This window comes from Abramis brama (genome assembly GCF_963993115.1).
Source record: "Abramis brama genome assembly, chromosome: 23".
In the NCBI taxonomy this organism is placed as follows: Eukaryota; Metazoa; Chordata; class Actinopteri; order Cypriniformes; family Leuciscidae; genus Abramis; species Abramis brama.
The window spans coordinates 467,363-480,619 of record NC_139985.1 but is presented as its reverse complement, the minus strand read 5'-3'; the positions used below and the strand labels follow the sequence as shown (position 1 = coordinate 480,619).

Here is a 13,257-nt window from a genome sequence, read left to right as displayed (position 1 = left end):
TATTCTCACTTACAAACCCTTACATTTGCCTTCTGAGTCCAGCAGAGATTATCAGATTACTGTTCATAACCCTTTACAAATGTGATTTGGAGTGTCATCAATTTTATTCATAATGGATAATTGATATGATACATTTCTGCATATCTCTGCCACGTTTATCTAACAATTCTGACTTTTTATCTCAGTTTAACTCACAATTCTGAGTAAAGATACGATCAGAAGTGCGTGATATAAATTGTGCGCCACAATTGCGAGAAAAAAAGTCAGAATTGCGAGTTAAACTGAGATAAAAAATCACAATTATCTTTTAAAATGTTTTATTCTGTGGTGGAAACAAGCTTCAATAAATAGAACCCTTGTTCAAAGTAATCTGGTCTTTAATAATGTTCTCGAAACACTAGCACAGAAACATTATTTATACATCGTTCATGGAACGTTTTTCTGAAATTTTTTAGTTGGACTTTTTTAAATGTTTTAAATGTTGTTTCAGAACGTTGAGATTCAAAAGTAACATTCCCTTAATGTTACAAGAATGATACAATTGAATGTTTCCTTAATGTAAAAATGTTTTAAAAACATTTTAAATAACATTCCGAGAACATTCAGAATAATTCAGAAACATAATGGGAACATTGCTCAAAGATTCAGCACATGTTTTTGTCAGCTGGATCTCCGCAGACGCACAATTGTGTTTCACAGCTACACATCTGCAGAAAACTAGAGGAATGTGTGTTTAACTCTGACACTAGTGCGGTAAACGCTCCCAGAACAGCTCTAACATTCCTCGAGTTATTGATCTGATCTCAGATCTGCACTGCCAACAGCCTCTCAATCTCAGCAAACTTCATAAATCATGTTGTTATCAGCTTTTGTTAACGTTTATCTTTTTCTACATATTCATCAGATGCTGATTTGAGCATGTTTTCTTGCCGCCCTCTGCTGGTGACGTGGGACATTACTAACCAATCACATCATTACACCAGCAGCATCTGACGAGAACGGGCAATATTTCTGCACAAAACAAATAAATACATATTAGATTATATTTGGTTTTGATTTTTGGAAAATTAATATTTATCCATTTTTCTTATGAATTAAATGGGAAAATGTGCTTAATTGTCATGAAAATGTCCCAATGCAAAACATCTTAATGGTTTATACTATATCAGAGAGGCGCGCGCGTCAGCTCGAGCCTCGAGGGGCGCCGAGTGTTGAAGGTCTCATCATCATCATCATCATCACGCGCAACACTGAAGAGTAATAGTAATCTGACCATCGGTGCGGATATCTAGATCAGAGGAAATGAGTGGCGGGTGGAGGATTTGTTTTTGGCTGCGGATTCGGGTGACGTTACTCATCCGCGCATCTCTAGTGTGTGTGTGTGTGTGTGTGAGCGCATCACTGATTAGTCGAGGCGACTCCTCCCTCTTTTTGTGACAGAGTCTCTCTCTCTCTTTCTCTCTCAGAATCAGATTCACATAGCTTTAAAAAAAAAGAAGAAAATAATAATAATAATAAATGAATTAAAAATATATATATTTTTTGCATGAAAATAAACATAGCGATAAAATTTTTTAATCTTCTAATATGCTAATATATATCTTCTCTCTCTCTCTCTCTCTCTCTCTCTCTCTCTCTGCCTCTGTCTCCCTGTCTATCTCTCTCTCTCTCTCTCTTTCTCTCTCTCTCTCTCTCTCTCTCTCTCCTCACACCACAGAGCCAATCAGACTCTCCTCCTCCGGGTCACATGCTCCTCTCCTCCTCATGACTGCAGACGAGGCTGATGGAGACCAGCATGATGGAGAATCCTCAGGGAAGATCGGGATCGAACGCCTCTCTCTCTCCTCAGACCCTGCGGCCCTCGATCCCGCCGCTGGTGAAGCTGGGCCTGACGCTGCTCTACACACTCTTCTACTGCGCGCTCTTCTGCTTCATCTACGCTCAGCTGTGGCTTGTGCTCCGCTACCGACACAAGCGCTTCAGCTTCCAGACGGTGTTCCTGTTCCTGTGTCTCCTGTGGGCGGCCCTGAGAGCGCTGCTGTTCTCCTTCTACTTCAGGTACACACACACACACACTCACACACACACACACACACACACACACACGCCTGAGAGCGCTGCTGTTCTCCTTCTACTTCAGGTACACACACACACACACTCACACACTCACACACACACACACACACACACACACTCACACACACACACACACACCTGAGAGCGCTGCTGTTCTCCTTCTACTTCAGGTACACACACACACACTCAACACACACACACACACACACACACGCCTGAGAGCGCTGCTGTTCTCCTTCTACTTCAGGTACACACACACACACTCAACACACACACACACACACACACACACACACACACACGCCTGAGAGCGCTGCTGTTCTCCTTCTACTTCAGGTACACACACACACACACACTCACACACACACACACACACACACACACACACTCACACACACGCCTGATAGCGCTTCTCTTCTCCTTCTACTTCGGGTACACACACACACACACACACACACACACACACACGCCTGAGAGCGCTGCTGTTCTCCTTCTACTTCAGGTACACACACTCACACACACACACGCCTGATAGCGCTTCTCTTCTCCTTGTACTTCAGGGACTGTGTGACGGTCAACACTCTCGGACCCTTCAGCTTCTGGATGCTCTACTGCCTCCCCGTGTGCCTGCAGTTCTTCACACTCATCCTGATGAACCTGTACTGCGCTCAGGTCAGACACACACACACACACACGCACGCGCATGCCTGATGAACCTGTACTGCGCTCAGGTCAGACACACACACACACACACACACACACACACACACGCGCGCATGCCTGATGAACCTGTACTGCGCTCAGGTCAGACACACACACACACACACACACACGCGCGCATGCCTGATGAACCTGTACTGCGCTCAGGTCAGACACACACACACACACACACACACGCGCGCGCATGCCTGATGAACCTGTACTGCGCTCAGGTCAGACACACACACACACACACGCGCGCGCGTGCCTGATGAACCTGTACTGCGCTCAGGTCAGACACACACACACACACACACACACACATGCCTGATGAACCTGTACTGCGCTCAGGTCAGACACACACACACACGCGCGCGCGTGCCTGATGAACCTGTACTGCGCTCAGGTCAGACACACACACACACACACACACATGCCTGATGAACCTGTACTGCGCTCAGGTCTGACACACACACATACACACACACACACACACACACACGTGCCTGATGAACCAATTCTGATTACAGCTGATAAATTAAATTAAAAGAAAATTACAAATGTTGCCTTGGCAAACTAAACTAAATAAATAATTTACTAGAAATAATAAACTAACTAAAAAGTTTACTAACTATAATAAACTAACTAAAACTAGAACTGAAATAAGAATTTATTAAACCTAAATAGCAATATAAAAAAAAAGCTAATAAAATGACAAAAGCACAATTAACATGAAAACTGAAATTACTAAACCAGAAGCTAATTCTAAATATGAATAAAACTATAATAAAGCACTCAGTCTTTGGTAAGTCAGTGCTGATAATCATGCTTGTTTTGGCAGGTTTTCTTCAAGGCCAAGTCGAAGTTCTCTCCTCACCTCCTGAAATACAAGTGAGTTCTTACACTGATATCCTCATCTGTCCTCTTCATCCTCATCCTCATCCTTAGACCTCCTCTGGTCCACAGGTTTCCTCTGTATCTGCTGTTCGTGGGCGTGAGTCTGCTGTTCCTGCTGGCCAATCTGACGTGTGCTCTGCTGGTGAAGACGAGCGCTGCGCCGGTAAAGACCATCGTCCTGGTGCGCGTGACCATCAACGACTCTCTCTTCGTCCTCTGCGCCGTCTCGCTCTCCGTCTGCCTCTACAAGGTGGCCAAGATGTCCCTCGCCAGCATCTACCTGGAGTCCAAGGCAAGAGCCACACCTGATCTTCAGCTTCATTAACGACTGATTACAGTCTCTGATTACAGTCTGATAACAGTCTGATTACAGTCTCTAATTACAGTCTGATAACAGTCTCTGATGACAGTCTCTGATAACAGTCTCTGATAACAGTCTCTAATTACAGTCTGATAACAGTCTGATTACAGTCTCTAATTACAGTCTGATTACAGTCTCTAATTACAGTCTGAAAACAGTCTCTAATTACAGTCTGATAACAGTCTGATTACAGTCTCTAATTACAGTCTGATTACAGTCTCTAATTACAGTCTGATAACAGTCTGATTACAGTCTCTAATTACAGTCTGATTACAGTCTCTGATTACAGTCTCTAATTACAGTCTGATAACAGTCTCTAATTACAGTCTGATAACAGTCTGATTACAGTCTCTAATTACAGTCTGATAACAGTCTGATAACAGTCTCTAATTGCAGTCTGATAACAGTCTGATTACAGTCTCTAATTGCAGTCTGATAACAGTCTGATTACAGTCTCTAATTACAGTCTGATAACAGTCTCTAATTACAGTCTGATAACAGTCTGATTACAGTCTCTAATTGCAATCTGATAACAGTCTGATAACAGTCTGATTACAGTCTCTAATTGCAGTCTGATAACAGTCTGATTACAGTCTCTAATTGCAGTCTGATAACAGTCTGATAACAGTCTGATTACAGTCTCTAATTACAGTCTGATAACAGTCTCTGATAACAGTCTGATTACAGTCTCTAATTACAGTCTTATTACAGTCTCTAATTACAGTCTGATAACAGTCTCTAATTACAGTCTGATAACAGTCTGATAACAGTCTCTAATTACAGTCTGATAACAGTCTCTAATTACAGCCTGATAACAGCCTGATTACAGTCTGATTACAGTCTCTAATTACAATCTGATAACAGTCTTATTACAGTCTCTAATTACAGTCTGATAACAGTCTCTAATTACAGTCTGATAACAGTCTGATAACAGTCTCTAATTACAGTCTGATAACAGTCTCTAATTACAGCCTGATAACAGCCTGATTACAGTCTGATTACAGTCTCTAATTACAATCTGATAACAGTCTCTAATTACAGTCTGATAACAGTCTGATTACAGTCTAATTACAGTCTGATAACAGTCTCTAATTGCAGTCTCTAATTACAGTCTGATTACAGTCTAATTACAGTCTGATAACAGTCTCTAATTACAGTCTGATTACAGTCTCTAATTGCAGTCTGATAACAGTCTGATAACAGTCTGATTACAGTCTCTAATTGCAGTCTGATAACAGTCTGATTACAGTCTCTATTTGCAGTCTGATAACAGTCTGATTACAGTCTCTAATTACAGTCTGATAACAGTCTCTGATAACAGTCTGATAACAGTCTCTAATTACAGTCTGATTACAGTCTCTAATTGCAGTCTCTAATTGCAGTCTCTAATTACAGTCTGATAACAGTCTGATTACAGTCTGATAACAGTCTCTAATTATAGCCTGATAAAAGTCTCTAATTACAGTCTTATTACAGTCTGATTACAGTCTCTAATTATAGTCTGATAACAGTCTCTGATTACAGTCTGATAACAGTCTCTAATTACAGTCTGATAACAGTCTGATAACAGTCTCTAATTACAGTCTGATAACAGTCTGATTACAGTCTCTAATTACAGTCTAATAACAGTCTCTAATTACAGTCTGATTGCAGTCTCTAATTACAGTCTGATTACAGTCTAATTACAGTCTGATAACAGTCTCTAATTGCAGTCTCTAATTACAGTCTGATAACAGTCTGATTACAGTCTCTGATTACAGTCTCTAATTACAGTCTGATAACAGTCTCTAATTACAGCCTGATAACAGCCTGATTACAGTCTGATTACAGTCTCTAATTACAATCTGATAACAGTCTCTAATTACAGTCTGATAACAGTCTGATTACAGTCTAATTACAGTCTGATAACAGTCTCTAATTGCAGTCTCTAATTACAGTCTGATAACAGTCTGATTACAGTCTAATTACAGTCTGATAACAGTCTCTAATTACAGTCTGATAACAGTCTGATTACAGTCTCTAATTGCAGTCTGATAACAGTCTGATAACAGTCTGATTACAGTCTCTAATTGCAGTCTGATAACAGTCTGATTACAGTCTCTAATTGCAGTCTGATAACAGTCTGATAACAGTCTGATTACAGTCTCTAATTACAGTCTGATAACAGTCTCTGATAAGTCTGATAACAGTCTCTAATTACAGTCTGATTGCAGTCTCTAATTGCAGTCTCTAATTACAGTCTTATTACAGTCTGATTACAGTCTCTAATTATAGTCTGATAACAGTCTCTGATTACAGTCTGATAACAGTCTCTAATTACAGTCTGATAACAGTCTGATAACAGTCTCTAATTACAGTCTGATTACAGTCTCTAATTACAGTCTGATAACAGTCTGATAACAGTCTGATTACAGTCTCTAATTACAGTCTAATAACAGTCTCTAATTACAGTCTGATTGCAGTCTCTAATTACAGTCTGATTACAGTCTAATTACAGTCTGATAACAGTCTCTAATTGCAGTCTCTAATTATAGTCTGATTACAGTCTGATTACAGTCTAATTACAGTCTGATAACAGTCTGATAACAGTCTCTGATAACAGTCTCTAATTACAGTCTGATAACAGTCTGATTACAGTCTCTAATTACAGTCTGATAACAGTCTCTGATAACAGTCTCTAATTACAGTCTGATAACAGTCTGATTACAGTCTAATTACAGTCTGATAACAGTCTCTGATAACAGTCTCTAATTACAGTCTGATAACAGTCTCTGATAACAGTCTCTAATTACAGTCTGATAACAGTCTGATAACAGTCTGATTACAGTCTAATTACAGTCTGATAACAGTCTCTGATAACAGTCTCTAATTACAGTCTGATAACAGTCTGATTACAGTCTAATTACAGTCTGATAACAGTCTCTGATAACAGTCTCTAATTACAGTCTGATTACAGTCTCTAATTACAGTCTCTAATTACAGTCTGATAACAGTCTGATTACAGTCTCTAATTACAGTCTGATAACAGTCTCTGATTACAGTCTGATTACAGTCTAATTACAGTCTGATAACAGTCTCTGATAACAGTCTCTAATTACAGTCTGATTACAGTCTCTAATTACAGTCTCTAATTACAGTCTGATAACAGTCTGATTACAGTCTCTAATTACAGTCTGATAACAGTCTGATTACAGTCTCTAATTACAGTCTAATAACAGTCTCTAATTACAGTCTGATTGCAGTCTCTAATTACAGTCTGATTACAGTCTAATTACAGTCTGATAACAGTCTCTAATTGCAGTCTCTAATTATAGTCTGATTACAGTCTGATTACAGTCTAATTACAGTCTGATAACAGTCTGATAACAGTCTCTGATAACAGTCTCTAATTACAGTCTGATAACAGTCTGATTACAGTCTCTAATTACAGTCTGATAACAGTCTCTGATAACAGTCTCTAATTACAGTCTGATAACAGTCTGATTACAGTCTAATTACAGTCTGATAACAGTCTCTGATAACAGTCTCTAATTACAGTCTGATAACAGTCTCTGATAACAGTCTCTAATTACAGTCTGATAACAGTCTGATTACAGTCTAATTACAGTCTGATAACAGTCTCTAATTACAGTCTGATAACAGTCTGATTACAGTCTAATTACAGTCTGATAACAGTCTCTAATTACAGTCTGATTACAGTCTCTAATTACAGTCTCTAATTACAGTCTGATAACAGTCTGATTACAGTCTCTAATTACAGTCTGATAACAGTCTCTGATAACAGTCTCTAATTACAGTCTGATTACAGTCTGATTACAGTCTAATTACAGTCTGATAACAGTCTCTGATAACAGTCTCTAATTACAGTCTGATTACAGTCTCTAATTACAGTCTCTAATTACAGTCTGATAACAGTCTGATTACAGTCTAATTACAGTCTGATAACAGTCTGATTACAGTCTCTAATTACAGTCTGATAACAGTCTCTGATAACAGTCTCTAATTACAGTCTGATAACAGTCTGATTGCAGTCTAATTACAGTCTGATAACAGTCTCTGATAACAGTCTCTAATTACAGTCTGATAACAGTCTGATTACAGTCTAATTACAGTCTGATAACAGTCTCTGATAACAGTCTCTAATTACAGTCTGATAACAGTCTCTGATAACAGTCTCTAATTACAGTCTGATAACAGTCTGATTACAGTCTAATTACAGTCTGATAACAGTCTCTGATAACAGTCTCTAATTACAGTCTGATAACAGTCTGATTACAGTCTAATTACAGTCTGATAACAGTCTCTAATTACAGTCTGATTACAGTCTCTAATTACAGTCTGATAACAGTCTGATTACAGTCTCTAATTACAGTCTGATAACAGTCTCTGATAACAGTCTCTAATTACAGTCTGATTACAGTCTGATTACAGTCTAATTACAGTCTCTGATAACAGTCTCTAATTACAGTCTGATTACAGTCTCTAATAACAGTCTCTAATTACAGTCTGATAACAGTCTGATTACAGTCTAATTACAGTCTGATAACAGTCTCTGATAACAGTCTCTAATTACAGTCTGATTACAGTCTCTAATTAGTCTCTAATTACAGTCTGATAACAGTCTGATTACAGTCTAATTACAGTCTCTAATTACAGTCTGATAACAGTCTCTGATTAGTCTCTGATGACAGTCTCTGATAACAGTCTCTAATTACAGTCTGATAACAGTCTGATTACAGTCTCTAATTACAGTCTGATAACAGTCTCTGATAACAGTCTCTAATTACAGTCTGATAACAGTCTGATTACAGTCTAATTACAGTCTGATAACAGTCTCTGATAACAGTCTCTAATTACAGTCTGATAACAGTCTCTAATTACAGTCTGATAACAGTCTGATTACAGTCTAATTACAGTCTGATAACAGTCTCTGATAACAGTCTCTAATTACAGTCTGATTACAGTCTCTAATTACAGTCTCTAATTACAGTCTGATAACAGTCTGATTACAGTCTCTAATTACAGTCTGATAACAGTCTCTGATAACAGTCTCTGATAACAGTCTCTAATTACAGTCTGATTACAGTCTAATTACAGTCTGATAACAGTCTCTGATAACAGTCTCTAATTACAGTCTGATTACAGTCTCTAATTACAGTCTGATAACAGTCTGATTACAGTCTAATTACAGTCTGATAACAGTCTGATTACAGTCTCTAATTACAGTCTGATAACAGTCTCTGATTAGTCTCTGATGACAGTCTCTGATAACAGTCTCTAATTACAGTCTGAGTAAAGTCTCTGACTGTCAATGAAAGGATTGGTGTTGTGTGTGTTCCAGGGCACGTCGGTGTGTCAGGTGACCCTGATCGGCCTCATGGTCATCCTCCTGTACGCGTCACGGGCCTGTTATAATCTACTGGTTCTGGCCCTCACCGACATCCAGACCATAAACTCGTTCGACTACGACTGGTACAACGTGTCGGATCAGGTGGGTGCCGGTCACACGTCTTCAGACCAGTGTTGGGGAAACTTACATTGAAAAGTAATACATTACAATATTGCATTACTTCCTTAAAAAGTAACTAATTGCATTACTTAGTTACTTTTTCTCACCTGACTGGGCTTGTTTTTTTATTTTTTATAACAAAAAAAGTTCTATTTTCAGGCGAATGTAAAGGCCCTTTCACACCAAAAAAGGAAATGCAAAGTCACGCATGTACAGTAGAGGGCACAGAATAAACATATGAATCAGTATTGGTCAATAAAGTGAGATTAAATGCATAAATATTATTTAGTTATTGCAGGTTTGCGTAGTATTCTGATTTTGCTTTTCACTGTTTTTGTTCATTTTGAGGATTCTTTTTTGTGCAAGTGAGATGAGTAAATGCATTTAGCCTAGAACTACAATAACCATCATGTTTACCCACACACACATACACACACACACACAACGCTTCTGCACTTACTCCCAATTTCTCTCAACATGAGGACAGTCAATAAATGGGAAAACAAAGTAACTTGTGTTACTTATTTGAAAAAGTAACTCCGATATTTTGTTGTACATTTTAAAAGTAATGCGTTACTTTACCAGTTACTTGAAAAAAGTAATCTGATTACGTAACTGGAGTTACTAGTAACGAGTTCCTCTCGACACTGGTTCAGACTGAGGTCGAGCAGCTGGTTCTGTGTTTCTGCAGGCGGATCTGCGCTCCAGTCTGGGCGACGCCGGGTTCGTGGTGTTCGGACTGATCCTGTTCGTCTGGGAGCTTCTGCCCACGGCTCTGGTGGTCTTCTTCTTCCGGGTCCGCAGGCCGGCACAGGAGCGGGTGAGCCGGACACCAGAACACCAGGAAAACTCTTCCTCACCGGACCTGATTCTGATTCTACTGTGATCTGTTGCTTCCAGAGCGGCTCTGCCATTCCCAGCCACGTGTTCTCCAACAGGCCGTACTTCTTCGACAATCCCAGACGCTACGACAGCGACGACGACCTCGCCTGGGCGTCCCAGCCGGTGACCAGCTCGACCAGGTGACATCACCCGGAATAATACAAGATCAGGGCAACACACTCAGCTGAAGCAAACTTTGAAATGTTGCCTTGAAATTAACAAGAACTACTAAAATTATTAAAACTGAAAAAAACAAAACAATATTAAAACTGAAAGAAAAAAAAACCCCACTAAAGATAGGGAAATATATATATATATATATTATAAAAGTTAATTCAATCATAAAAATGTCAATTCAAATAAATAATTATAAAATCATAATTAAAACAGTTACTTAAACAGATTAAATATTTCATTTGTTTACCTGCATGTCATAAAAACAACATTAGATAAGCACATTTTTCATACCATAGTCACTATTATACTAGTATATAAACATGTGATACGCATGATGATTGGTGTTTCTCTCTGTCCAGTTTGTCGACGGACTGGAGTAGCAACAGTTTCCTGGTCCATCTGGGAGGAGACAATCAGCGGTCGCCCGTGGCAACAGCAGCACTAAACCGCTAGCGTTTCTGCTAATGCTACAGTCGTACAGCTGTGTAAATCTGACACGCACCGCACTTTAAACCGCTGACATCATCCACACACACACACACACACACGCACGAGCCGCTGGAAGCTCAAGACGTCAGTGCGACGACGCACTAAGTGCGAGTTACCATGGCAACTGACTCCAGAGTAATGCATGTCACCATGGCGACCACAGTCAGAGCAACGGAGGTTCTAAACGAGGCTGTGTTCAGAATGAAGCATCAACACACCGTGCACTAGATTTCAGTGTACAGTGCGCAACAATAAAAAGTAGTACACTAGTCAAGTCAAGTTTCCGTCATTTATACCGCGCTTTAACAATATAGAGTCTCACAGCAGCTTTACAGTAATAACAGGAGATTACAGTAACAGAGATTGTTCAGGCTTTACAGCAGATCTAGAATAAAGTTATTTTCCAGATAAAGTTAGTTTTGATTGATTCACTTCCGTTGTAAAGATCAGAACCAGAAGGAGATTTACTGCTTGCACTCTCAAGGAATTTTTCTTGGTAAATGAAGCATCCAGTACACACACACAAGCGTCCAGTACACACACACAAGCGTCCAGTACACACACACAAGCGTCCAGTACACACACACAAGCGTCCAGTACACACACACAAACACAAGCGTCCAGTACACACACACAAGCGTCCAGTACACACACACAAGCGTCCAGTACACACACACAAGCGTCCAGTACACACACACAAACACAAGCGTCCAGTACACACACACAAGCGTCCAGTACACACACACAAACACAAGCGTCCAGTACACACACACAAGCGTCCAGTACACACACACAAACACAAGCGTCCAGTACACACACACAAGCGTCCAGTACACACACACAAACACAAGCGTCCAGTACACACACACAAACACAAGCGTCCAGTACACACACACAAGCGTCCAGTACACACACACAAGCGTCCAGTACACACACACAAGCGTCCAGTACACACACACAAGCGTCCAGTACACACACACAAACACAAGCGTCCAGTACACACACACAAGCGTCCAGTACACACACACAAGCGTCCAGTACACACACACAAGCGTCCAGTACACACACACAAACACAAGCGTCCAGTACACACACACAAACACAAGCGTCCAGTACACACACACAAGCGTCCAGTACACACACACAAGCGTCCAGTACACACACACAAACACAAGCGTCCAGTACACACACACAAACACAAGCGTCCAGTACACACACACAAGCGTCCAGTACACACACACAAACACAAGCGTCCAGTACACACACACAAGCGTCCAGTACACACACACAAACACAAGCGTCCAGTACACACACACAAGCGTCCAGTACACACACACAAACACAAGCGTCCAGTACACACACACAAACACAAGCGTCCAGTACACACACACAAGCGTCCAGTACACACACACAAGCGTCCAGTACACACACACAAGCGTCCAGTACACACACACAAACACAAGCGTCCAGTACACACACACAAGCGTCCAGTACACACACACAAGCGTCCAGTACACACACACAAGCGTCCAGTACACACACACAAACACAAGCGTCCAGTACACACACACAAACACAAGCGTCCAGTACACACACACAAGCGTCCAGTACACACACACAAACACAAGCGTCCAGTACACACACACAAGCGTCCAGTACACACACACAAACACAAGCGTCCAGTACACACACACAAACACAAGCGTCCAGTACACACACACAAGCGTCCAGTACACACACACAAACACAAGCGTCCAGTACACACACACAAATACAAGACGACATAAAATTAAAGGCACACTATGCAAGACTCGTAGGGCGAATCATCTTTACAGCACGACGTCACATACATCAACAACATATGAAGAGCCTCTATGGAAGACACTAGCACACATTTCAGACGTGAATCATGGCAGAGTCGAAGAGAACGAAGAGAGCGCAGGCGGAAGAGTGCAGAGACGGCTCTGCGTGAGTGGGATTTACAAGTACTCCACAGCGACTCTAGGGGGCGCTGTTTGAGAAAAACGGAAACTGCATAGTGTGCCTTTAAATAATAAAAATATGAAAAGTATAAAGACTCGTCACCTGTCAAAACTCATTCAGTCATCGGCCAGTTGCAGATCCCAGTGTGTGATGGTGTGTGTTGGTGTGTGCTGGTGTGTGTGCT

The 13,257-nt window shown here is 40.6% G+C and overlaps 1 protein-coding gene across 1 annotated transcript; it reads left to right on the top strand.

Moving 5' to 3' along the window:
- Positions 1-1,706: 1,706 nt before the first annotated feature.
- Positions 1,707-11,362, top strand: gpr137bb (G protein-coupled receptor 137Bb). Its single transcript, XM_084101450.1, has 8 exons — positions 1,707-2,058; positions 2,637-2,748; positions 3,617-3,666; positions 3,742-3,964; positions 9,375-9,524; positions 10,234-10,362; positions 10,443-10,564; positions 10,961-11,362. Exons 1-8 carry the CDS (start codon positions 1,784-1,786, stop codon positions 11,052-11,054), a joined length of 1,155 nt encoding a protein of 384 aa, XP_083957576.1. The 5' UTR covers positions 1,707-1,783; the 3' UTR covers positions 11,055-11,362.
- Positions 11,363-13,257: the final 1,895 nt, after the last annotated feature.

Excerpts from the sequence above, each read along its gene's own strand:
- gpr137bb (XM_084101450.1), top strand. The coding sequence starts at position 1,784 with ATGGAGACCAGCATGATGGAGAATCCTCAGGGAAGATCGGGATCGAAC. Across the intron at positions 3,965-9,374 it reads GCATCTACCTGGAGTCCAAG|GGCACGTCGGTGTGTCAGGT; the intron begins GCAAGAGCCACA and ends TGTGTGTTCCAG. Across the intron at positions 10,363-10,442 it reads GCAGGCCGGCACAGGAGCGG|AGCGGCTCTGCCATTCCCAG; the intron begins GTGAGCCGGACA and ends TGTTGCTTCCAG.